The sequence below is a fragment of the Grampus griseus genome (assembly GCF_964374135.1).
Source record: "Grampus griseus genome assembly, chromosome: 8".
Lineage (NCBI taxonomy): Eukaryota > Metazoa > Chordata > Mammalia > Artiodactyla > Delphinidae > Grampus > Grampus griseus.
The window spans coordinates 107,052,006-107,078,692 of record NC_139002.1 but is presented as its reverse complement, the minus strand read 5'-3'; the positions used below and the strand labels follow the sequence as shown (position 1 = coordinate 107,078,692).

Here is a 26,687-nt window from a genome sequence, read left to right as displayed (position 1 = left end):
CTTCCACGTGGATGAGGAGCGCCTTAGTGACTCGGGGTTAAAAAGCCCAGGCTGCTCTCGGCCCTGACCCAACAGGCAGGTGACACGATGCTCTTCCTTCATTGCTGGGAGGGGGCTCCCTCCTTCCTTTACTCTTCTGTGAACGTTAAATGACTAAACGATACCCTCTGTAGGAAGGCACTGCTGAGCAGCTACTATGAGCTGGTCTGGCTCTGTGCTCTGGGGCCACGTAGACAGCCGGGGAGGGGCAGGGGTGCTGAGGGCCATCAGAGGCAATGTACCTTGTGGGCCTCCTGGAGCAGCACACCGGGGAGCAGCTCTGATATCCGAGCCACGAGCTCCTTCCCAAGTGTTCTCCGCAGCCCACACATCTCAGGAGTTGGCAGTTCGGGGTGGGGTGGAGAGGGGCCTGGAGGCCCTGCATCCTCACCCCCCGCCCCATCTCTGACCCTGTCCCCAGGGCAGGTGCAGTGAGGAGCCCGGGACCCCACTTTGCTAGCTCTGCCTCTGGCTTCCGGGGAGCTTCCCAAAGCCCAGTATGTCCTCCAACCCCAGCGCCCAGGGCACTCACCGATGTCCTTGGCTCTGACGGCCACCGGCCTTCGGAGCTCGGTGATGAACTTCTTGGCATCCAGGCGTATCTCAATGATGTTGTTCAGCAGCGCAAAGAGCGGGGCCAGCGGGAAGGACGCAACGAACAGGGTGACAAAGCCGAACTGGATGACTGCAGAGAGGAGGGGACGGCGGTCAGCATGCACTGTCCCTGTCCCGGGATGGCAGGACCCCCGCCCCACGCCCCCGGGTCGGATGGGCCCTGCCTCCCGTGTGTAAGAGGGGATCTCGGACACGCCCAGGCCGGGAGGGAGCTGTGGGCAAGGTTCCAAGTTTTGCTCTGGACCTGAGTCTTGTCTCTTGAATAAAGGCCGTGTACTCACTTATCATATGTCTGATCTTAAAAATCACCAGTTAACGGGAAAAAGGTGCCCGTGAGCACAAAGGCCCAGCCTCGGTCACCCTGTGTGCGGGCCGGGACGGTGCCCTCGTGCTTCCTAGGACCTGGCGGGCCCGCGAGCATCACTGCGTCTCCAACAGCCCCCAGCGCCCCCCTCCGTCGGGCCCCGGGGAGCCGGTCGGGGACCGCCACCCACTGTCTGGACAATCTCGCCCCTCTGCCTCCCTCCCTCACTCTCCCTCCTTCTGCTCATCATGGGCCGGCGGGGCAGGTCGGGGAGAGGGTGCTGAATGGAAGTGAGTGGAGGAAGCTGGCTCAGGAACTGCACAGCCGGACCTCGCCCAAGGGCGCTCGGTGCCAGGCGGGAAACAGGGAAGCCGGCAGAATGTGGCTCCGGGCCCAGCGAGCTGAGCGTGACCACTGTTAGCGCGGTGGGGTGCCTGGAGGCTCTGTGTGATCCCTCGTCCCAGAGCCACGTCCCTGGCCCCTCACGTGCCCCACGGCGGCTCCGCGGAATGTTTCTGCGGATGCTGGCCTCGCCTGAAGGCTCTGGAGATGATGGACGGGATGGAGGCCACTGGATAAGCTCGGCGTTGGGGCCAGGGGGCTGCTGAGCCCCGAGGCTGCGGGTTCTCCGACTCCCGAGTGACACTGCCTCCCCTTGCCGGGACAGCAGCGGGGAGAGCAGCAGGAGGTGCGGGTGGGTCCTGCCCACTGGGCCTTTTCTTCCACCTACCCCATCCCAGCCCGAGTCGGCCTGGAGGAGATGGCCAGGCACAGGGTGGCTGCTCCGTGGGGGGGCAGGAGGGGCCTCCCCCGGGAATTTCATTTCACTAAACCCCAGAGGATCCAGGACTCTCCAGCCACCATAAAAATTAAAATCTGGGGACTTCCCTGGTGGCACAGCGGTTAAGAATCGCCTGCCAATGCAGGGGACATGGGTTCGAGCCCTGGTCCGGGAAGATCCCACATGCCGTGGAGCGGCTAAGCCCGTGCGCCACAACTACTAAGCCCACGCGCTGCAACTACTGAAGCCCGCACGTCTAGAGCCGGTGTTCCACAACAAGAGAAGCACCCGCTCGCCGCAACTAGAGAAAGCCTGCGCGCAGCAACGAAGACCCAACGCAGCCAAAAAAAATAATAATAAACTTAAAAAAAAATTAAAATCTGGGGAAACGACCGACTGCAGTCTCTCAGCGGATCATAGGCTGCTGTTCTCGGTGTCCATCCGCCCACGGGGTCAGGCAGTGGAGACCCTCCTCCCAGGCCCCACGATGAGCATAAACAGCTGGGCAGAGGGCAGGCCTGGGGAGGCGGCACCCGCAGGGCGGGGAGCTGCCCGTCTGCCTCCGGTTCAGCCTGGATTTGATTCCGGGACGATGTCCGGGAGGATGTCACCCAGACGCCACACCATCTCCTTGTCTTAAGTCTCAGAGTGTTATGGCACTGGCGTCCGGGAAGCTGGGAGTGATTTACTGGGACCAACTCTGCCAACAGGGAGGGACACACCCGTGGTACAATTAAACAGAACCGCTCCTGAAACCCAAGGCCACCCCACCCCTGACCAGCCCACCCTGCAGACCAGTCCCTGGCTGGTTTGCCCAGGTGCCTGTTAAAACGCAGAGTCCTGGGTCCCACTCCGTGCAGACCAGGATTGGGCCCGGGAACCAGCATTAAAATTTTTTTTTTTTGCTGCACTGCGAGGCTTGAGGAATCTTAGTTCCCCGGCCAGGGATCAAACCCGGGGCCCCGGCTGTGGAAGCCCAGAGTCTTAACCACTGGACCGCCAGGGAAGTCCCCCAGCATTTAAGATAAGCTGTCCATGGTGGTTAGGGGGCACGACACTGGGACCCCGTGCGTGAGTGTCAGCCTTCACTCATCCGTTCATTCAGGGAGCACACATTGAGCACCCACTGTATACCTGGACCTGTGCTAGGGGCAGGGGGTACAGCAGTGAAGAAAAAAGACCTGCTTTCATGGGGCTTTGATTCTACAGGAGAGGCAGACGGTGGAGGAGTGAGAAAGGGTTGGGGACTAAAGATATCAGCTGTGGTGAGAACCAGAAAGCAGGGGGAGAGCCTGCCCCTTTTAAACCCTGCGGTGGGGAAGACCCCTCTGGTGGGGGACATTCTGAGCAGAGCCCTGCAGGAAGGGAGAGAGGGAGTGACGCTCATACCAGGGGAAGGCGTTACGGGCAGGGCACAGCCAGCGCAAAGGCCCCTTGGCAGGAGTGACCTCTGTGAGTTTGGGTAACAGCAAGGAGGCCAGCGTGGCCCAAGTGGAGGGAGAGGTAGGAGGTGGGGTCAGGGAGGCTCCAGGTGGCTGCCACGCAGGCCACACCTGGCCTGTCCCCTCTCTCTCTCGCCCCACTCCTGGGAGTCATGTGCCGCCTCTGGGCATCCTCCCATCCAGCGGCACAGCTGCAGGTGACACGGCTGAGTCCTGGGTGTGTCCCGCTCCGTGCAGGGACCGCAGCGAGCCCCCGGCGGCCAGCTGGCCCTTTTCCGTCCTGCCCCGTCTCCCAGGACAGGGTTCTCCCGTCACTCACTCATCTCCATGTACTCCGGGGTGAGGCCCGCGAAGGGCTCCAGCGTGTAATCCACCTCGTACCGCTGCTTCTTCTTCACGTACTCGTCGTGGTCAGAGGGGCTCTGGTGCCTCAGCCTCAGGTAACGGATGAACTTCTTCATTTTCCTGAAAGACACACGACGTCACCTCGGTTGGGTTTCCAGGGAGGTGGGCTCGGGGGTCTGGCACCTCCAAGCTGTTTTGCCAATTCTCTGAGCCCTCGCGCGTTCTCAATCCTGCACTAACATCTTGGCGATGACCCCTCTGTTGATGATTTCCTTTGCCGTTTTCCCCAGGGGCAGGGGGCAAGCATCACTGCTCTGTTTGTGACATGAGGAAACGGAGGCCAGGGAGGGTCCCTCAGGTGTCAGGGGTCTGGCCGGCCCCAAGCAGACTTGGCTGCCTTGGACCATGGAGGCTGGCATGTGGGTTTGGGGCCACCTGTGGGTACCCTGCATCCTCAGCCAGTTGGGAGCAGGGGTCATCCTGGCCTCGTCCACTAGGGGTGGCTACTGCCCATCTTCCTCCCGTGTCCTCACCACCTCCCTGTTTCCGGTGCCCCCACCCTGGTCCAGGCCCCGCATCACCTGTCACCCAGACTACTGCAAGGGCCTCCCGAGCGCCCCAGGGCCCCGATCTCCCCCTTGCTCCGCCGTGACCTGAAGCGGATGCTACTCACGGGATGCCGATCTCAAACAGGTTGTTCTGGATCAGCTGCTTCCCCAGCATGATGATGCTCAGCTGGATACACAGCTCCATCAGGCAGCCCCCCGGGGCGCACTGCGGCAGAGAACGGGCGTCAGCCCCCGCCCCCGCCCCGCCTACCGGGAGAGACCACCCCAGCTCCCAGCGAGGGGAGGTCGGCCCTCGTGTCCTCCACATCGAACCCCCGGAACCTTGGAATGGAACCTTATTTGGAAATAGGGTCTTTGCAGATGTGACCGAGTTAAGATGAGGTCGCGCTGGCATAGGGCGGACCCTGCTCCGATTGCCGGTGTCCTGATAAGAGGAGGAAACACACAGGCACACTGAGGGGAGGAGGCCCCGTGAAGACCAGGCAGAGATTGGAGAGGCCCATCGATGAGCAGGGCGAGGCCAAGGATCGCCCGCGGCCGCCAGAGCTGGGAGAGAGGCCTGGAGGAACCCTCCCTGGAACCTTCGGAGCGAGCGTAGCCCTGCGGACGCCTTGAGTTTGGACTTCTGGCCTCTGGACCCATAAGAGAATAAATCGCTGCTGTTTTAAGCGACCCGGTCTGTGGTATCTTGTTACAGCAGCTCCGGGAAGCGAGTACAACCCGGCCAACAGGCTCTCGGGGCTGCAGCAAGGCTCAGAGCGGAGCACACTGCCAGGGAGTAGGCAGCGGCGGGGCTGGGTCTCAGGGCTGCTCCTGCCCCAGGGCCATGCAGGCTAGGGCCGTGCAGCTGGGCAGCCGCGGGGTGAGGGAGCTGGCCACCCCTCGGAGGCCTAATGCCCTGTGGGTTTGTACCGGGGGCCGGGCAGGCCGTCAGAAGCTTAACTTGTCCAAGTGAAGGGAACTCAAGGGACACTGGGTGACACTCTGGGGCACAGCTCACTCCTCTCTGAGTCCTGAGCAAAACTTTATATACCATTACCAAAGAATTTATCTGGGACAGCCATCAATCTCATTAAGAAAAAACAAAGACGTCCCCCACTTTATTCTACTCCACAAAGGCATTTCCCCAACTTCTCCAACCATTAAAGAGCTTAACAGGGTGTCATCTATGTAAATGACGTGTTGTATAGTGGGGAAGCACGTCGTGGGCTTCTTGCAAACATCCCTTACTGCGGATGAGGCCTATGTCTTGGGATGTCCAGGGGTCGGCATTTAGGTGGTTGACCTTCTAGACTGTGCCCCAGGCAGCCAGATGACCCTGTACCTGAAGCCCACCCCAATCCTCCCCACCGTTTCACAGAATCTTTATCAAGAAGACCCTGATAAAAAAGAGCCTTCTTTTCCGATATGCTGAATTATTCTGCAAGTTGGAACTCTGGGCTGGTCTCCCTGAGACCTGAAGCCTGGCTGGGTCTGACGGAGCTGACGGAGCAGGTCTGGGGGCCAGGACTCAGCGGCAGAAGGCAGCTGGACAACTCACCAGACCTGGAGTGGCCGGAACCGCCGAGCAGAAGCCCAAGGTCACCAGCATGCCGCTTGGCGGGGAGAGAGGTGGGCATTTCAATGTTAAAGAAAAAGAAGCGTAGCTGAGTCCTGTTTTTGCCTCACTAATTCATCTTAACCAAAGAGAAAAACATTCAAGGTCTTACAGAAAAAGAAAAAAAAAAAAAGCGGGTGTAACTTTTTGGCTTCCATGACCCTGAAGAGACGTTCTCCTTTTAGGGTAATCCTACATGGACAGGCCAAAGGAGATCGAAGCCCCATCCCTGCAGCTGGAGAACAGAGCAGGGGTCTCTCAGGGCAGGGAACCGTCAGGTTTGCTGTGAGGACGGAACCAAGAAAGCGGAGCAGCGCGTACGATCTCGTTACCTCTTCCATCCGGAAAGAACGGAAAATGTACACGTAGTCGCCTGGGCGTCCGACAAACCTGCAACAATTGGGGGTCATTCAGAGAGGGGAGAGCGGGCTCGGGGAGACCCCCAGGTGGGGACTGGGCCGTGTCATGATTCCCCAGGTCAGAGCCTCCGGTGTCTCACAGGCTCTTCCCTCCGCCCGTGTCACCGACTAAGAATCACCCACAGGGGTTTTCTGTTGGTCGAACGTTTGTGATTCCCAAACCAACAGGTGGGTAAGAAAACACAGCTTCAACAGGAAACCAAGAGGCTGAAGGGCAGATAGAGGGGAGGAGCCCAGGAAGGGAAGAAGGTACAGCAGCCTAAGGGCAGAGGGCGCTACCCGCCATGGCAGGGTCATGGAACCACGCTGGGGACTGTGGACCGGCTGGGGTGCGGGTGGTCCCTGCGGCCGCCTCTCAGCCTCCTGTGGGATGAGGGAGTAGGGGGCCTCTGAGAGCCTGCTCCGATGTGGGTGCTCTCAGCGGGGCCTGGGCACCTCGGCCCAGCTGCAGGACCCCAGGGTGGAGTGGTACTTATAAATCACATCATGCCAAGGAAGGTGACTTCCGAAGGGGTTCTGGGATCAGCCTTGCCAGCCTCTAGGCGGAGGGGTGGTGGGGAGTCTTGATGGGTGGGCCACAGGCCCCGATAAACCCAGGACGGCTCCAGAGGGTCAGGGCATGGGGTTCACCCCCCCACCAGCCTGGAACACCAGCGGCTGCCCTTCCCATATCTTCTCCTGCATCCCTCATCCCCCGCGCTGTGGGAACCCCTGGAACACCAGCGGCTGCCCTTCCTATATCTTCCCCTGCAGCCCTCATCCCCCGCACTGGGGGAACCCCTGGAGCACCAGCGGCTGCCCTTCCCATATCTTCCCCTGCAGCCCTCATCCCCCGCGCTGGGGGAACCCCTGGAACACCAGCGGCTGCCCTTCCCATGTCTTCCCCTGCAGCCCTCATCCCTCGCGCTGGGGGAACCCCTGGAACACCAGCGGCTGCCCTTCCCATATCTTCCCCTGCAGCCCTCATCCCCCGCGCTGGGGGAACCCCTGGAACACCAGCGGCTGCCCTTCCTATATCTTCTCCTGCAGCCCCTCATCCCCCGCCCTGGGGGAACCCTGGAGCTCCTGCAGCCCTCATCCCCCGCGCTGGGGGAACCCCTGGAGCACCAGCGGCTGCCCTTCCTATATCTTCCCCTGCAGCCCTCATCCCCCGCACTGGGGGAACCCTGGAGCTTGCCGCCCGGCATCCCTGCTTCCCAGGGTTCTGTTCCCTGAGCTCCTCAATGTCTAGGGTCCCTGCTTCCCGGGTCCCTGCTGCTTGGGGTCCCTGTTCCCTGGGGTCCCTGCTTTCCAGGGTCCTTATTCCCTGGGCTCCCCGATGTCTAGGGTTCCTGCTTCCCAGGGTCCCTGCTGCCTGGTGTCCCCAACGTCTAGGGTCCCTGCTTCCCAGGGGACCCTGCTCCCTGGGGGCCCAGTGGGAGCCAGGCCTCTCCCCAAACTCGGCGGCAGTGGGAGCCACACTGACTGCTGTGCTCTGGGCCCAGGTGCCTCCCACCTGAAGAGAGATGAGGGAGGGGAGCCTTCTACTGGACTGCGGAAAAGCAGTGTGTTTCAGTCACTGAAGAAGCCCCTACCGGCCTTTGAAGAATGCCACGTAAAAGATGGGGGTGTAGGAATTCACGAACTTCAGCAGGAAAGCCTTGAAGATCAGCCTCTCCTCGAAGCTCTTCTCCGTCTTTGGAACCTCTAGAAGGAGTGAGACACGCGCTGCTGAGCCACTGCTCCGGGCCAGGCTGACCACTTCCCTCAGCTGTCACAGCAGTGAGGCTCAGAGAGGGTGAGTGACCAGCCCAAGGCCCCACAGCCGGAGGGAGGCGACCTGGGGCCGCCTGGCTCCAGGGCTTGGCCGGGGCACTCACCGATCTTGGTGAGCCACCTGGCTATGCAGCCGTACACCTCGTCCAGGAGGATGATGACCACCAAGTTGATGATGACCGCCGTGGCCGTGACAGTGACCCGGATGTTGGACCGCACGGAGGGGGAGGAGTTCATGGCTAAGGCGGCGGCCGTAGAGATTCTGTAGATGATGACGCCGAGGACGATGGCGAAGGTCACTGCGATCTGCGGAGGGAGGAGGGGATGCTCTTGGCTGGGTCCCCTTGGGCCCATCGGAACCTCCCCCGGCTCCCTGGGCCCAGCTGTCCCCCCACCCAGGAGCACTTCCGCTGCAAAACCAAGATGGGTGTTTCTTGTCACCCACCAAATGCCATGGGCTTTATGGGTGCTCACTTCACAGATTAATGAGTGGCTAGGTTCTGTTTTATAGAAGAGGAGACATGTTCAGAGAGGTTGCGCCACCAGGCCAGGTCACCCAGCACGTGAACTGGGATTTTCCAGGTGTGCCTACCAAGCTTGGAGGGCAAGGTTCTGCCACTCGCTATGGGGCATCATGACGTCTTGCCCACTGTCCCCGACACGACTTAGGGTCGCTGCAACCCCAGAAGCTGCCTGGCTTGTGTGATGGCAGGCTGACTACAGGGGGGGCTTCCTCCCAGCCTGGATGACCCTGAGTGGAAGCAGTGACGTTCTCCATGCTATTGCAAGAGGTGGGTGGGGCGTGGGATGGTCTGGTCCCACCGGCAACGCTGCAGGCCTGGCTGGGACAGATGGATGGGGTCCCTTCTCCCAACCTCGCCAGGAGCCACCCACACCCTTCGGCTTGTCCCTGGGAACGAGACCCTCATCTTGCCCAAACCACTGTGGGACCAGAACATTCCCTGAAACTTGGACTGGCGGTCGCTTGAGAGGCCGGGCTAGGCTAGGATGACAAGTCTGTTCTGTGTGGAGCCGTGTGTCTGCCTGGGCTCGTCTTCCTTACCCTCCAAGGCCCTGACTCGCCCTGGAAGACCTTGTCCTCACTCTGTCCTGTCCTAACAGTGAGGATGCCTGCAAATCCCAGTGCCGAGGGGACACTGAATGGAGGGCAGTTGTGCAGGGCTGTCACCCGAGCCCGACTACACGGCACCCTCTGTGTGTCCAGGGTCCTGGGCATGTCACTCCCGCTGAGGCTGTGCAGGGCGGCCCAGCCCTGCCAGAACGGCCCCTCGAGGCTCCCAGGACAGCCCTGGAGGGGCACTGAGCCATGCTGTGTGCCTCTGATTGCAGCTTGGAAGGGCTGTGGCTGCTTCACCCCAGAGGGAGGCCACAGCGACGGGCATCTCCCAGGAAGCTCTTACTGTAAATTTCGGGCCAGTAACTCTGTAGCTGTCCATATCTGCGGGCGACTGAACGGTGACCACACATGCCCGGGGAACATCCCGATGAAGTGGGGGGGCCCTGTGGTGAGGTGTGGGTACCTCTCCCTGCCAGCTGCCAGCTCCCAGCTCCTGGAATGCAGGCTTTCCTGGGAAAATCTCTCGCTCCTGCCAAGAGGCCCCTCCCAGGGGAAGGCACCGCCCTGGGCTCTGGAACGTCCCTCTGCCTGCGTGTGGAGGTGCGGACGGGCGCCAGGCCTGCAGGGTGACTCAGCAAGGTGTCATGGGGGTGCACCGGCCTTTCCCTGTCAGAGGGCCGGTGTACCCCCATGACAAGCTCTATAGCTGTGTCCCCTCCTGGGTGCAATGCCCCCTCTGGAAGGAAAGGGCTGTGAGGGCCAGGGTTTGGTCACTGTGTTCATACGAGCATCTCCAGGGTCGGAGCACGGGGGCACCTTGTAGGTGCTCGACTGCTATTTGTTCGGAGAACGAAGCTCCCGAGTGCAGGACAAAACCGGTTCATCGGTGATGGGGTCCCCAGGACCTCAAGGGCCAGCCAGTTCCCTAACCCGCTGTCCCACCTTTGCGGCAGTGACAATGTGCCCATTTCCCCGCCTCTCTGCAGACAGGGGGGGCCAGGTGCAAGCAGAGGTGTGGGCAGGCCTTCTGGGAAAGCACATTCAAAGAGGGGCTGCCTCCGCTGGCCTCTGTCTCCTTCCCCTTCCTCCTGCCTGGAAAGTGGAGGTGATATTGGAGGTGGGGCAGCCATGTTGTGACCAAGAGGGACACAGGCACAGGACAGGTGTGCAGAAGGCCAGAGAAACCTGACGGAGGTGCCGGACCAGCCCTCCACTGCCCACCATCTTGATCCTTATTACGAGAGAAACTCAAAACCCCCTGAAGACTATTCAAGGAAGTGACCCGTACCACGAGGGCTCTTGCCCGAACTTGCCGTGGCGCAGAAGGGCCCACAGCCTCCCACCTCCTGTCACGCCCTCGCTGGACCTTTTGTGCTGACATCACTTCTTCTCTGCCAGGAGGGGCTGAGCCTTGGTGTCTCAGTCTTCCATTTCCCGCACCCCGTCCCCCGTCGGGTGAGCCCCGTGGATGCTCCAGGCAGGGACCACGTCATCCTACATCACCCCGCCAGCACTCCTGTGCTATTTGGGGAGTGTGCTCCAGGACCCTCAAAACACGGCTGGGCCCACTGCCACCCAGTCATCCTGACAGCCCAACGGCCCTCCCCCCACCCCCCAGTGGCTCCCAATCTGTGGTCTTGGGGGTCCCCACCACACATTTCTTTACCTCAGAGAGGTCCTTCTTGCCGTGTGAGAGAGTGTTAGGGGAAACGGAGTCCTCCCTCTGCTTCCAACTATTCAGGTTAGGGGGCCTCAGATGCCACCCCCAGTGGAAAACCAAGGCAAGCCCACCTGTGTGTCTCCAAGTTCATACGGAAGGGCGGGGGGTGTCTCAGGGCAGACTGTCTGCCTGGCCTCTGGCCTGGGGAGGGGGTGAGACCTCTGGCCTCCATTTCCTCAGCAGCAGGAGGGGGACAGGCAGGTGTGAGGCCCTCAGGCCACTGGGCACAGCCCAGCCCTTGGTACACAGCAGCCATGCGGATGACCTTGATAGCAAGGTCATCGCTACAGTGACCACAGGTGGCCCTGACCCATTGTGGGGGGAATGAAAGCACGGCTAGCATGGGCCTGAGGCCTTCCAGGGATGCAGCCCAATTAACTGGGGATTAAAAGCCCCTAATAGAGCCGGTCACAGTGTTGGCAATTCATTCAAATCAGCAGTGTCCGGATGAACCTGGCGTCACCGGCCCTCCGTCACCTGAGTGGCATCGTCCTGATTTTTGTCCTGTGTGTTCTTCACTTACTGGTTTTCTTCAAAAGCCCTCCGTTTTGTCTTAAATAATACCTGCGAACTCCTAGGTTTGAACGACTAGTTACTTATATGCGTCACTCTCAGAACGAAAGATGTGTGTCAGGGACCAAAGGGAACCACTGCACGGGCCCCAGGGCTTGGGAAGCCCCCTGGGGGTCACTGCAGAACCCTGGCCCCTCCCCAGTTTAGGGGGCTGGTGGAATCCCCCCACCACCCTGCCTAGCCTGGGATGAACACAGCTGCCACGTGGATGGCTGGCCCCATCCAGGTGAGCACCGCACACCTTGGTACACCTCCCTCCTTTACCTCCCAGAGCTCACCATGAAGATGATGGAGACCAAATTGGTGAAGTAGGCTGGGAACCGGTCTTTCCAGGTCAGCTTCACCTTGTCTGTCTGCAACACGAACAGGGCTGGGTCAGCGGTGGGGACCATCCCAGAGGAAAGATGTGTGTGTGCACATATATATGGGCGTGAACAACTTGGACAACAGAAACACGGTTAAAAAAATGATGATGAGCGAATGCAAACATCTGGCATCCGGGGCCTTATTCCCGATGAAATGCTGCTACGAAATGATAGAAATAATAGTTGTCTAAAAAAGTGAGTCCTCTGTGTACGGGGTGTGATGGTGCCAGAGGCTTTTCTAAATTGGATGATCAGACCCCCGTCTGGGAGAAGCCTGGACTCCTTTTCGTGGCTGAAGGTCTCATTTCCAAGGCCAGAAGATCTAAGCTGTTTTCCTTCGCCACCCAGACCATAATAGTAATTTTCCTTTGCAGAGCAAGTTGAAACAAGCCACCAGCACTCTAAGTTCAAACGCTGCCCGCCACGTAGCAACGGCAGAGAGCGGGGACACGGGGTCCGAAGGCTCTGGCACAGGGACAGCAGGGTCTGGAGGGACCTGAAGTGGACGCTTGTTGCTAACCTGGGATGTTTCAAGAATGGGGTGGATTTTGAACGGGAAAAATGCATGGACGAGGTCAAAGAATGCTGGCAGGCATGACACCCGAGGCCACGCATTCCAGGGCAGGTGGCATGCGTGTTAATGAGACCAGGGACCACTGGCAGGCAGCTGTGACAGGCACGTTTCACAAGCTCCAGAGACAGCCGAGCTCCCCCCACAAACCCACCACAGCCATGCAGAGACACCTCAACACACGTCACAGCCCGTGGGTACCGAAGGAAGGCAAAGCAACGTGGGTGTGAATGTTAAAAGGATAATACAGCAGTCAGAGTCGGTTGAGGAAAACACAGTGGACTTCGGTCATCTGCAAACACTCAAGCCTCGCGACGGCCCGACGTGACATGTACCAGTTTCACCCCCGCCATGGCTGTCTTAACCCTCTGCCTCCATTTGTTCGCTGGCTCCTCTGGAAGGTGCCGGCGCTTCTGGGGCGGGTGGAGGAAACAAGAGAGCACCGTGGGGTGAGACCGCCACCCAGGCTCCCGTCGGCCCCCTGGGCAGCCAGCACACCCCTGGCTGTGCCGGTGGCTGGGGCTGATTCAGGCTCTGGGCATCTTAAACCCATCAGAGATGGCAGAGACCCACATTCTAAAAGAAAGGCTGCCACAAAGGTAATGGAAATGAAAACTCCAGCCTGGAAGCTCGGTGGGCTCCACGGGGCCCCTCTCACCAGACGGTGGCCGTAATTCAGACGGTGCATCTTATGCAAAGGCGAGGATGACCCTGAGCATTTTACGCCAACGTGAAGGAAGCCACACTCGGAATCCTAACACGGCAACGAAGGGGTGGATCTTTTCTTTCCTAAACAAATTCGGTACCATAGCTGGGGGAAAAATTAAAACCACAAAGTTGGGAGCCAGGGAAATGGAGGGGAAAATCAAGAGAGGGTGTGGCCCCACGGAGGCATTCAGGGCCTGGCGTCACCATCAGAGGCTGGCAGAAGTGAACCCCGACCTTTGTTGCTCTTGTGATCAAAGAGCTCGGGTCAGTGACCGGGAATCTGACATGGCTGCCCAGGCCCGGCACTCGGGCTTGGTCGAGCCCCTGACTTAAGTGGATGTGACACGGGCCACTGAGCCCTTTTTTCCTTAGGAAGGAATGAAATCCCATCCACGTTCACGCTACGAGGGGCCACCGTAAAGCCGTGGGGCGGACTATCGGGGGGCGAGGATGCTGCACTGCACGCGGGTCGTGGTGGCTCACCATGGGGGCCTGGGGGCTTCAGAGCAGCGGCGACCACGCCTCTCCCTTTAGGAGAGGGGACGCAGCCCATGGGGGGCTGTTGGAGCCCTTGGTTCAAGGCCACAGGGCGGCCGCGCGGAAGGCAACGTGCTCGGGACATGCGTTCTGATGTGTTAAGTTAAAAGGCCAGTCTCCTCATTTGGGGTGAGGACTCACGCTTTTGTGGTTATTTTCTCTGCACCCTCGGTCCCTCTCAGACTCTGAGTTCAGGGAAGTGCACCCGCTTTCTGGCTGCAGGAGGACTGAGCTGGGCTTTTTGCTCTGTTACGGGAACTGGGGCCCGAGAGGGGGTTTTGCTGCACCCACTTTGCCCCCCCCAGAGGGGACTTTTGATAATTAGGACCCCCAGCCACTCTGTACCAGCAAACTCTGTCCATGAGACACAATGACAAGAGAAGATCGATGCAGGGGTTTGCTCTGGTCACTCCCAGAGGCCGAGGGTGCAGATGTGACGCAGAACACCGGGATCCGGGAAGAGTGTCCTGCAATCGTTCCCCATCCCTTCAAGACCTGACTTTCCAGCCTCAGTGAGAGGTGGACAAGGGCCCGGGGCTCTGTGCTTGTCCCATGTCATATAAAAAACCTCCGTTAAAAAATAACCAAGCACCCCCAGAGGTTTGTGAGAATTCAGGCTGCAAACACGACTGCCAATTTGAATGAGAGGTTTTGAGGAAAAAGAAAGGCATTTGTTATAAAAAAAAAAAAAAAAGGTGACGGCTTCAGGAACATCACAAAAGCACTTCTCTCTCTCATTCTCACGGTCTGTGAGTGAGACAAGGAACTGGCCAGCAGCTCAGGGACCCTGTTGGGCAAACCCTTCCAACCATCATTCAATGTAGAACTGGAGGGCTTGACATAATGACCACCCAGAGCAAAAAAGCTGCAAAGCTACTCGGTTCTTGATGTTGAAATGTTGGCTGAAGTTTGAGATCACCCTCAGGATAGATCAAAAAGGTAGGTCTCTACTCTAGCAAGTTTGACAAATCGGCCCCTTGCTTGCTTTATAAATAAAGTTTTATTGGAACACAGCCAGACCCATTTGTTTACCTGTTGTCTATGGCTGTTTTTATCCTACAATGGCAGAGTTGAGTTGCTATGACAGAGGCCTGCAGGGTCTAAAATATTTACTATCTGGCCCTGTCTGGGGGCCGGCCCCCCAACTACACAGTGCTTGTCGATCCCTGGTCTGAAATGTTGATGCATGTAGAATGTTTTACTGCTGGGAAAGCCAACTGGCAGCGGCCACCATACCTCTTTGCTTTTGGATTCTTTCCTAAGAGACTTCTCCAAAACTCTGGCCTCATATTCGGCTCTGGGATGATCCTGCGAAAGAAACCAAGTCAGCGGGGAGCCTTTGTTAATTTTGTGAGTTTGAGACCCTGAACAGGAGCACGCATGGCAAAATCAGCCCAGACATTCCCTTGGACACCCTTTGGGGCCAGTTCCTAGCTGGCTGTTTGTACCATTTCCAATTTAGAACTCATTGTATGCAGTTCACCCAGGATTCTCCACCTTGTGGGGAACCCTAGCCCACTGGGAAGGCCACAGAATCGGGCTCTGTGTCCTGCAGGCAGGTCAGTCTGCACCAGGCTGCAGCCCATCCTGCAGGAAACTCACTCTGAACACCCAGCCATGAACTGACCCCTGAGAATATCCTATCTGGAGCCGCGGGGGTCAGAAGAGATGGCAGGAAGTGTCAGCAAAGCGGGGGCAGACCAGAGGCACCAGACCTCGGGAGAGCCCAGAGCAGATCAGCGAAGGGCACTGGAACAGAAGAACAGGGGTTAAGAGAGACCCAGAGGTGGGGGAGGAAACGGAGACCCCTGCCCGCCATGGAAGAGCTGCAGGGAACCACTCAGCAGAAACAGACGGATCAGGTGTGTGAGAAGGTCCCTCTCCCAGGGAGACAGGCTACCGGAAGACAGAGGAGTGACAAAAAATTCCAAACCTTGACAGCCTCCTTCCGGGAACCAGAAACGTAAAACAAAAACAAAAAGATTTCATTACTTGCGTTGTTTTTTTAAGAAACAGGCTACGTCTGCTAAAGATGATATACTTAAGAACCTGGATGAAGGTAGTTAGACGTGGGTGCATGAGGAGGACCCACTAAAGGCTGACGCTACTTTAGGGGGACCGTGTGTTGCTGCTTCTGCAGGTCACATGGTCTAGGTAATTCCCGAGGGAGTGCTGGGCTGAACTGTCTTAGACTCAGGGAAGGAACACACAGGCCAGAGGACTGGGTACGGGCTTCCTTCTGCTCCGAGAGCGGACACCTGGGGTCATGTCGTGGAGAGGGGGCCCCTTCGTGTCGGGTGATTAACCCCAGAAGAGGCCCTGGCCAGCCGTGGGAGGCTTGCTTTCGGGGACTCATTCAGGGTCACTGGGGACCCGTGCCCAGTGGCTCTGATCGCCACCCCACCATCTAGGGTCTGACCCCTCAGGTTGAAGAGTTCACGGGACGGGTCCCCAAGGGATCGAACTGCCCCAACCCCAGGGACATCATGAAAAGGGATGTTCTAAATCTACTTCCAAAATAACAAGACAACGCTCTGCTTTTTATTCTATTTGAATCTTTAGAACACGCTCTGGCAGACAGGCGACCCAGGGCCTGTCATGGGGGATGCAGTTCCACGCCTGTCTCTGCCCCTAAGGAGCCGCGTGTCTCTCTTTGCATCAGGCTCGGTCCCGTCATTTGTGAAACAGGACGATGAGACCCACTGGGGAACAGGTTGAACCCGGAGGTGGGAGATGGGTTAAGGGACACCTGCTGGTGCCAGGCCCTGCTTGAAGTGCTTTATATCTGCTGACCCAGGGAGACCCCCTCAAACCCTACTCCTCCACCCCTGTTTGAGAGGTGAGGACACTGAGGCACAGAAAGGTTAAGCAACTTGCCCCAGGTCACACAGCGAGGGTGGTGCAAGGACAGCCTGGTCCCAGAGGCCGTCTCGTCTCCACTAAGCTGGTGCCTCTTCCAGCAAACTAGCACTTTGTCTGTTGACAATACAGAGCCTGCACAGGGCATTCTCAGCTACACATTCGGCTGAAAAGTGATCCAGTCTTCGAGGGAGTGCGTGTGTGGGGAAATATAATAATAGGGATGTTTAAAAAGATGATGGAAGAGATTTTCACATCACAGTGAAAATGGATGAGCAGTTTCTCTTTCAAAAAACTGAGCGAAAGATTTCATAACATGAAGCCGTGGTCATTGTGGCCACACCTAATGGCTCTGCTATTTGGGAGGTCTTGTTCCTTTTTATTCCCACTCATATCACGGGGATTCTGGCTGGAGCTGGTAATTCGGGATGGGGCAGTGGCAAAGTTTCTCCTGAGCAACCCCGGGGAGGGGTGTCCACCCGCCATCGCGGTGCCCATTCGATCCCGAATGCCCCTCTCTTTGGTGCACGCAGATGCCCAGTACGTGGCTGCCCTCTATTAGCGAAGGATCTGCCCCACTTCTCAGCCATGTCCGACTGCAGGCCAAGAGCTGGCTCTGAGGATCGTGGGTTTGGCACCCGGGGCAAAGCCTCACGGCTGCCTCTGGGGACTCAGCCTCATGGGTGGCGGTGATCGCCTCCCCAGACCCGCGGTGCTGCCCCCAGACAGGATGAGGTCAGCATGGTGAGCCTTGGCCTGAGTCCCCAGCCATGCTGCTGGGTGGTGCGTCCATGTGAGCATGGAGACCAAAAACACTAGAACAGACATCATACGGTTGCCCCGGCAACTGCGGGGGATTCAAACAGCAGGGATGGGAACTGAGAGGCAGGCAGGGAGCAGCCTCGCCTGGGCTTTAGGACCAGGGCTTCCGCGTGAGCCTCCCAGAAGCAACAGGGTGGGGGCCGGGGGGGACACGCGGGGGGGGGGGCCGGGGCGCAGGCGCCAAGCCCACTCACCTCCTCCTCCTCGAAGCCTGTGAGGTCCCAGCGGTAATTGAGCCGCATCTGTTTCCGCTTCCAGTGCTCCATGAAGGTGGCGGCTGCGGGTAGGGAGGAAAGCCAGGAAGTTAGGGGCTCAGAGGCCCCACGACCTCAGATGCCATGAAAGCATTCTCCCCTTCCGCACCATCCGGTAAGTGAGGGCGACAAGTGCTGGACCAAGAACTTCACATGAATTAAACTGTTCAGCTCTCCCACTGACCCCCGAGGCAGGGATCATCTACTGCTCATTAAAAAAAAAAAACTTATTTATTTGGTTTATTTATTTATCTGGGTCTTAGTTGCAGCAGGCGGACTCCTTAGTTACAGCACGTGGGCTCCTTAGTTGCGGCTCGCCGGCTCCTTAGTTGTGGCATACAAACTCTTAGTTGCAGCTTGCCTGTGGGATCTAGTTCCCTGGGCAGGGATCGAACCCGGGCCCCCTACACTGGGAGCACAGAGTCTTATCCACTGCACCACCAGGGAAGTCCCTATTGCTTACTTTACAGTTGAAGAAACTGAGGCACAGGGAAACCGAGTCCCAGACAAGGTTGTTCTGCCAGCCGGTGAGGGGCTGGGCAGGCTGGTCCCAGAGCTCTTGCTCTTAACCATCCTGCTCCATCGATCTTGGGGACCCCAAGTCACAGGTGGGGTCAGAAAGAGTGAAAGGGGAGCCAAGGTCACTCACTCAAGTTTCAAACCCCTGCAGGTGGCCTGACTTTAGAGCTGCACTCTTAGCTGCTACATCCTGCTTTGTGTTCCCAACAGACTAAGCATATTTCAAATGCCACCTCCTCCAGGAAGCCTCCAATCATCCCCCTCAGTGTCAGGAAAGAAACCAACTCCTCTTGGGACCTCTCCTGCTCATGCTGTTCATGCCACCTTCCATTGTGATCCCTGTCCCATGTCTCGTGGCCCTTCTGGGGTGTGGGGCAGGGATGGGGCCTTGTCATCTGGGTCCCCCATGGAGAGCCCAGTGTCAGGCACAAACAGGTGCCTCAAGAGAGCTCACTGAATGAATGAATGGCTTTTATGAGTAGACACTTGCAAATGGAGATACCACTGACTGAAACATTTATCATTAATTCTTCCCACCCACAAGGGAAAATTAGCAGAGGCTGAAGGTTGGAGTGGTGATAAGGGTGGCCATAAAGCTAACCAGAGCTCCGGATTCTTGAGCTGCTATGTGCCAGGAACTGTTGAAAGAGCTATCACGTGAAGTATTAATCTCATTTAAACCTCATAGTAATCATAGGAGGGAGCTGCTATAATTTTCCTCATTTTACAGGTGAGAAAACTGAGGCTCAGCGGAATTAGATGGCTTATCTGATAAGTGGCAGTGTCAAGATGGACATTCAATGAGGACTTTAGTGCAAATTCTCCAATGTGATCCTTCACCAGGAAAAAATACAGGCGTTGGACCTGGCAAGAGATGGGTCTGAATCTGACTCCCCTCCTGGTTCAGAGAACATGCCCAGCTCCCCATTAAGGCGAGGTGAGAACAGGGCCTCCGAGCTTGCACAGATCTGCGCATAACGGGTATCTGCCCATCAAGTATTAGCTACGGTACCAACCAGGTCCAGCCAGGAAACGGGAACCTCTTAGGTCTTTCGGACTGGGGTAATTTAATCCTGGGACTTGGCCACATAGACAATGGAAGAGCTGAGAAGACAAGCAGCGGATGGTGAGACCCCCCAGAGATTAGCGATAGCAGGAAGCTGTTGCCTATCGAGGGGTGGCGGGACCACGGGAGGTGGTGTCCCCAGAGCCAGAAACTGGAGCTGCCCAGAAAAAGCTAGGATCATGGAGGAAGGGCTTTCTGGAGGGAGGTAGAGCCAGGGAGAAGGCAAAACCGTTGCCAGAGGTGCCCCAGGAAGCAGAGGAAGAAGAGGAGAAATACCCTGACTTCTCTCCCGCCTTCTGAGTCCCCCATCAGGGCTTCTCATTGGCTGAGCCTTCCAGGAAATGGAACAGCAAGGGAGCCTGGGAAATGTAGTTCCCTGTGATACAAATGTACTCTCAGCAGACACATATGGCTGGTGGGGCAGGCCCATCTGCAGCCTGCACCACTTCCTAAGAAGGAAGGTGTGAGGATGCTTCCTCCTGTCTCTTTCAACGTGTCCCTGGGTCACTGTAGTGGAGGCCCTTGGCTGGGGCCCATTCCCACACCGCCACCAGTTCTGGAAGGCCTGTCTCTCCTTCACTGTGTTCTGACAGCTGTCTCTCTCCGGCCTCCTCTGCCTGCCCATGGCAAGGCCTCCTTTGAGACCTTGGGCTGAGTGGGGGAGGAGGGCTGGCTCCATGCACAGCAGGGAAGCTGGCCTGTTAACCTTCCCTGTCTCAGCCTCCCCATGTCTCCCCATTCCTAGGCTCACCGACCCACACCTCTACCTCCTGGACCTCCCCCTCCCTCCACTCACCAGCCTGCAGTGTGATAACTGTTACCTTTTAATGAGGACTCAGCCTGCACCAGGCTCTGTGCTAGTGATTTAGTGACACCAGTTACACAAAACCTCAAAACAACGCCATGCAGTAGGAGTGATTTCCACTCACTCTTGCAAATGAGGACAGAGACTCAGAGGATTAAATGCTCTGCCCAAGGTCAACTTCAGGTTAGCAGCAGGAGTGGGATTTGAACCGAATTCTATTTGACCCCAGAGTCGACACTTAACCACCGTACTTGACCGACGTTCTGCACAGATATTTGATTTTCTTTACGGGAATGACAACTATAGTCGTAATAAGTCTGATGATTACAGCAAAACTTGTATTGCCATGTTATGGATGAGGAAATGGAGGCACAGAGAGGTTAAGTAATTTGTCCAAGGTCACACAGCTAGGCAGCTGGTATTTAAACCCAGGCATCCTTGCTCTAGAATTTTACTGTTAAATGTCTTAAGATAGATACAAGGGCCCTCTCCCAGGGGTATCTGTAGGTTGACCAGGACCGAGACTGGACCTGAGGTCACACCCTGGAGGCCAAGGAGTGGAGATAGTACATAGACAAGGCTTGTTGTGCTCGGCTATGTTTAAGAAATGCAGGCATTTTATATAAAATCATGAGTTTCCTGCTTCTCCTTTAAAAATCAGAAACTGTGGCACCAGGAGGCTGGAGCTGAGGAGTGTCAATCCATTTGTCAAGGTTTGGGCGTGCCTTCTCTGCTGGGCCACAGACCCCACCATGCCCTATTGCCTGGGCTCTCGGGCTCCGAGTTTGCCACGCCTTTGCTCTGCAGCAAAGGGGCGGAGCTGTGACGTTCAGGCTTAGCCAGTAGGACAGGCGATGGGAAGGCTCATGCTGAGCTGGGGGCAGTCCTGAGGTCTCAGCTCAGAATCAGGCATCTTGAGCAGCGTGAAAACTCACCTGCTACTGGACTGGGCAGAGGCAGGAAGAAAACCGAGGGCCCCTCCTTTGCAGCTGTGCTCCTGCAGCCCTCCCTCTCTATACCAGCCATGTGGACAGCAGTGGGTCCTGCCAGGTTCCCATCCCTTCCCTTCAAGGTACCCAATAATAGTTCTCCTGGCTGACGTGCCAACTACATCACACAGACGTAACGCGGTGTCTACCTGGTGTCAGGTGCTGGGTATGCTTGGGGCATCTCCTTTCATCCCACCCGCAAGCCCTCAGCGCAGAGATAACGCACTCCTTCACACCGATGGGTAAACTGAGACCCTGAGGAGTCAGGTGACTGGTTAATATACAGCAGAAACCTCGATCCAGGACTTCTGACCCCAAGATCGACTGGGGTTAGGGGTGTGGCTTCCCACCCACATGAGGACAAGCTGTGGGCCAAACCTGGTCCAGGGTACAAAAGACATGAAGAGATGGCCTTGACCCCAGCAGCCATACGAGGGGGCCAAGGAGACAAGACCATCCCCCCAAAATTCAGAGCCCAGAGGGCAGTGCAGCAGAAATCGCAGGTAGTGAAGAGGGAACCCAGGCCAGGGCGCAAGCAGGTGTTTGAGCTTCTCCCTTCAAACACTTGTTTTAATGACACAGTGTTAGACAAACACATTCCTGTAGAGGAGCCCAGAGGCAGCAGGTGAGCGATGGACCCTGGATCTACCATGGCTCGAAGCAGGTATGAGCTTGGGCATGGGCCCGCGCCCCCCCCCCCCACCTGCCTGCCAGACTCAGTCTCCACGTGTGTACAATGGGCTTGATAACAGTGCCCGCTGTGGGGCGTACGGTGAGGCGTCCATAAGCTGATGCGCCGTGGAGCCCAGGGCAGGGCCCCCCCGTGGCAAGGGGCTCGACGGAGGAGCGGTCCCACGACCTGGCTCACCTGAAGGATCTCCACCGTTTCTCATTAAGTGGCTGACGATAGAACAAAACATATGGTTGGTTCCATTTATACAAAGAACCCAGAATACCTACAGATAAATCCATCATAGAGGCCGAAAGCAGACTGGTGGTTGCCAGGGGTGGGCACAGGGGGAAAGGGACAGACTGTTAAATGGGCACCAGGTTGCCACCTGGGAGGATGGTGGTAATGATGGCAGGACACGGTGAGTGCCACCGAACTGTGCACTTAAGACAGTTAATTTATGTAAATTTCACGTGAGTTAACAAAAAAAAGAATCACAGAACAATGGGTACAGATTGTGCTTATGGGCTTCAGTGCCCCTGCTGTAGGCTGGAGCTGCAGAGAAAATGGACCAGGACACACCCGCGTGGTGACGGTGGGGAAGGGGCAGTCTGTCCATTTCCCCCACCCCGGATTTCTTAGAGTGTGGGCTGTATCGGAAGCCCCACCGCAGGGGGCTTGCTGAAATACAGATCCCTGGGCACCACGCTGAGCTGGAATCTCCGTTCTGGACAAGCTCTGCGGGTGGCACAATCCACACAGGCGTCGTCCACACAGGCGTCTGGACGCACTGACCTACTCACTGTCTGCCCTTTCCTTCCGTCCTTCTCTCTATCCATCAGATGAGCTGCTGGTCTACCCCCCACAGGACCCCGGGCCTCTGCTTCGGCTCTCCTCCCAGGCTGCATCCCACCCTACCTCCCTCAGGTCCAAACTGCTTTCACTCCCAGGCCTAACCCCAATTTCCCTAATTCCGGTTGCTTCCTGGGCTGGCTGCTGCCCCCCCCCCCAACCTTTCTGAGCTTTCACCCTCCCCTGAAACGCTGTTGCTGACCCTGTGGCACGATCTTGGACGTGTCATTAGACGCTCCCGGTTCGGCCGTCCCGTGGTCTTTTGTGCCCGTTGGAACCTCACAGGCTCTCAGGCCTGCCGTGGGAATCTCACAGGTCACGGAGGGAAGGCTCTGATGGATGCTGGGGCGCTTCTGCGGCTGCCCGGAGAACAGCCCCGTCTCCCTGGTGAGGTCCAAGCTCCTTATGGGCCGGGGTCTTGTCTCCCAAACCTGTACCAGGCACTCTTGAGCCGCGGAGGCCCCGGGGGGCAGGCAGGGCCGCACCCTCCTTAAAACAAGACCCCTGAGAGCAGAGACCAGCTTCTCAAACCTCTGGCTCTTGACAGTCCGACATCTGCTCAGCACAGACTCCTTTCTCTGAATGTGGAGATCGGAGATGCATGGCCTCGGGCTGCAGGAACCGGACAAGAGAGTGACCGGAAACTGAGCGGGGCCCTATGGGGCTTCCCGGCATGGAGGTCCTTTTTGTCCCCCATTTCTTATAGGCAAGACTGCAGCCCCCATGACCATCCCTGAATTCCGAAGGGTGGATTCAAACAGCTGCTAATCAATGGAGAAGAAGCCAAGCAACCACCTGAAGCAAGATTAAAGGGACCAGAGAAACTCATCGAGATCAGGAGACGACCGCTGGCCTTCCCTGGTGGTCCAGAGGTTGAGAATCCGCCTGCCAATGCAGGGGACGCGTGTTCGAGCCCTGGTCGGGGAACTAAGATCCCACACGCAGTGGGGCAACTAAGCCCGCGCGCGGCAACTACTGAGCTCCGCGCCTCAACTAGAGAGAAGACGGCGCACCGCCATGAGGATCCCGCATGCCGCAACTAACGCCCGATGCAGCCAAAACTAAAATAAATGAAAACATCGGGAGACGACCACCTGAGATGAGATTAAGGGACGGCAGGCCCTGCTCGCCACACCCTAATCTTGTCAGAGAACCCCCCCGCCCCCGCCCTTTGAACCGCCCTTCATCAAATCCTCTGCGGGGGGACACACACAGTTTTTCAAGGCAGAACCGGTGTGTCCCCCTTTGCCTGGCAAAGCAATAAAGCTCTCCTTTTCTACTTCACCCAAAACTCTGTCTCCGAGATTTGATTCGGCACTGGGCCACAGAGAGGCCGAGCTTTCGGTCACAGACCCACCTGTCGGCCCACAGGGGAGACAGGGCTCCCGCACAAAGGCCCCCCGCCCTTCATTTTCTCACTGATTCTATTTATTTATCCCCTGAACAAGTGTTTGCGCACAAACCCGCTGCTGGCCTTTGAATTCCAGCAGAGACTCAGTCTCTCTCCCTCCGTCCGCACTGGGTGACTCAGCCGGTGACCTGCGCACTCCACTCAGAGTCTCGGGGGCAGCGAGGAGGGGTTTCAATCACACCTGTCACTCCACTAATGCCGGGACCATCTTTCTCCAGCTCCTTGCAGGCAGGCTTAAATCAAATAGCCCCCTTTGTTCTGCCTGGAACTGACAAGGCTTTAAAACCCCATTATTATGCTATAATTTCAGAAAATCGATCCCGGCGGGAACAGCTAAATGGAGCTCAAAGTTTCTTCGTGTGACACCTTCCTGAATGAAGGCTTTGAGTTGTCATAAATTCCAGGCAGGGGAGAGCTCAGCCAGAGCTCACAGCTCCAGGACCAGCGGGTCAGCCTCTGGGCAAACCAGACCCCACAGTGGAGCTGAAGCAACATGAAAACAGCGGCCAGAGGTGACTCCTGGGGCGGCAGAGCCCCGCTACTGTCAGTGTCAGGTTTGGGGTTGCTCTCTGTCACCATGCGAGCAGAAGCCTTAACAGCTGGAGGACAGGAAAAGAAAGAACACAGTGGGATAAGAAACACCAGTGGGAAAATGATCCTTTAGAGGGTAATGAACAAGTAATTGAATAAGGGACTAAAAAAACCCCCTCAACAATGGCAAGCTCGCTGCTAATAACGGCTGACAGAGTAAAGTGTGAAAGAGCCGGGGGTGGATGGAGGGACTGAGGCTCCCTCCACCCTGGGGGCAGGGACGGATTGTCAACAGGCCCCTCTCAGCCCAGCAGGCCCTTTCCTGTTGCTTCTGTCTTGATTTATAATAAGCTCCTCTTTCCCTAAGTGCTTCATGAGAGTGGTTTGGCTTTTTCGTTGTTGTTTTTTTCTCCCCCAAATGGGGGTGTGTAGACTGAACTTGCCCTTGACAGACAGGCACCTCTGTTGTCGCCTACGGTGGAAGTGGAGCTGGAGGACGTGGGGACACACAGCGGAAACACAGATTTGCCCGTTTCGCTGCGTCTTGGGTAGGGGAAGGATGGGACCATCTGTTTTTCTCCCAAGGATGGGGCCGCTGGTAAGGGCTGGCCAACACCTTTGAGGCTGTGAAGTGGTACCCCTCTGCACACAGTAGGTGCTCAATAAAGAAGCATGATGTGACCAAGCTGGCTTCATTGAGGGGGTGCGCAGAATTCAACCAACTCCCTGCCTCCTGGCGGGTTGAGTGGCATTGCTGCCTGTGTGCCCCTCACCGCCTGCTCATGGTGAATCTCTGCTCCCCCAGGAGGGCACAGAAGGGGGGTGGAGGATGTTTGGATGGAGAGGTGAGACCAGGGCACTAGCCTGGACCGCGAAGGCCGATGGGCCAGGCACGGATCTATCATGTCTGCTACAAATCTGCTAGCTGTGTGATCTTGGGCAAGTCACTTAACCTCTCTGTGCTTCCCTGTCCACATCAGAGAATAACAGGGTTTCTCTCCAGGGTTGTTGTGGGGACCAGTGAGGTAGCCTGTGCAGAACTCTGTGCAGAACTCTGGAGGGTGAAAGGGAGCCTGTTTGGAGGGAGCTGGGGAAAGTATTCCAGGTGAGAGAATGAATTTAAGGTAAGCCTGCCAGGAATAAGCACACACATGAGCTAGACCTGATTAGTAACAGAGGGAGTAAAGCCCAGGGGTCAAGTATTTGGGGCTGGGGAGCCAGAACGCTGGGGTTCAAGTCTTGCCTCTGCCTCTTGTTAGCTTGTGTAACCCTGGGAAAGTTGCCTCAATTTTTTCATCTGCTAAATGGGGTAGTAAAGCCTGTTTCCCTCCTATAGTTACTGGGAGAATTAATGAGTCGCTCACATAAGATGCTCAGGACAGTGCCTGGCACACACTAGGAACCAGCCAACCAAAGCTAGCGTTCTTTTCTGAAGGAGATGAAGTGATGTAATTCACAGAGGCCCCCAGGCACAAGGTGACAGGTTAGATCTGAGCTCCAGCCTCCAAGGGTCTAGGCTGTTTTCACGTTTTCAAGAAGCAAGGGCTCACTGATCCGACGCGACAGCTAGCACGACATGACAACTAGCACCAGGTACAGCCCTAAGACATCACAAGACGTGACTCATTCGACATTCCCGACCACTGTCTCCATTTTACAAACGGGGAACCCAGGGCCCAGAGAGTTGAAGCAACTTTCCTGAAGTCGCACAGCTGGCAGGTGACAGAGCTGAGAGTTGAACCTGAGTCTGGCCCAGGGACTGGCACTATTACCTGCTGACTAGCCATCCTGGCTCACAGCCAACGCAGCTGGGTGTTGAAGTGGACCAAACCGTCAAGCCGGCAGCTGTGCAGCTGGGCTCCACTGTGGACGTGAATGCTGCCGGGTGAGCCTCCCCCGCTCGGAGCGGGGGAACCGGGAGGCTGGGTGCCCAGCCAGGAGTTGTTCCAGCCTCAGCTTGGAGCTTCCTGGGCCCCGATCAGAGAGGAAGGAAGGGAGCCAACCAGAGATCTTGAGGAAGGCCAGGGAGGCTGGCAGTGAGAGCAGAGGGTGGTGGGGGGCAGGGGCGTGGTTCTGATAGACGCAGGGTCCAAAGAGACAGGGGTGGGCAGGGGAGGCGGAACAGGCTCAGGGCAGCGTGGGCTCCAGTCCTGGCCCTGCCAGTGGAGACCCACTTTCCTCATCTGTGACATGGGGACAATGTCTCAGCTGTGGGATAAGGTGGGATGAAGCGCAGGTAGCATCCAGCCCAATGTCAGACGCGTACACGGCAGCTCCGTGAAGACGGCCACTGAGCCCAAATCTATAGGCAGGCTGATCCCAGAATTAATCATCCGAGCAGCGTGTGGTGCGGGGCACCTTCTCATAAGCCGCCACGAACCACACACAGCCAGCACCTCCCCACGCTCTGTGGTAGCCCCGGCCAGGACTCCTCCAACCTCAGCTTGAATGCCTCCTGAAACAGGGTGCTCACCACCTGCCGGGCCAGCCC

At 57.3% G+C, this 26,687-nt stretch overlaps 1 protein-coding gene across 3 annotated transcripts in view; it reads right to left on the bottom strand.

Annotated features, from left to right (window-relative positions):
- ANO1 (anoctamin 1) overlaps positions 1–26,687 on the bottom strand; it is a gene marked incomplete at its 5' end in the record, with an annotated part of 161,917 nt that overhangs the window by 16,432 nt on the left and 118,798 nt on the right. For 2 of the 3 annotated variants that reach the window (XM_082661150.1, XM_082661152.1), the window contains 10 exons: positions 572–724; positions 3,501–3,646; positions 4,200–4,300; positions 6,025–6,082; positions 7,686–7,797; positions 7,971–8,172; positions 11,516–11,590; positions 12,509–12,586; positions 14,655–14,726; positions 17,294–17,376. In XM_082661150.1, coding sequence (XP_082517276.1) covers positions 572–724; positions 3,501–3,646; positions 4,200–4,300; positions 6,025–6,082; positions 7,686–7,797; positions 7,971–8,172; positions 11,516–11,590; positions 12,509–12,586; positions 14,655–14,726; positions 17,294–17,376 — 1,080 coding nt within the window. The remainder of the gene's footprint in view (positions 1–571; positions 725–3,500; positions 3,647–4,199; positions 4,301–6,024; positions 6,083–7,685; positions 7,798–7,970; positions 8,173–11,515; positions 11,591–12,508; positions 12,587–14,654; positions 14,727–17,293; positions 17,377–26,687) is intronic. The other variant, XM_082661151.1, reaches the window with a different exon arrangement.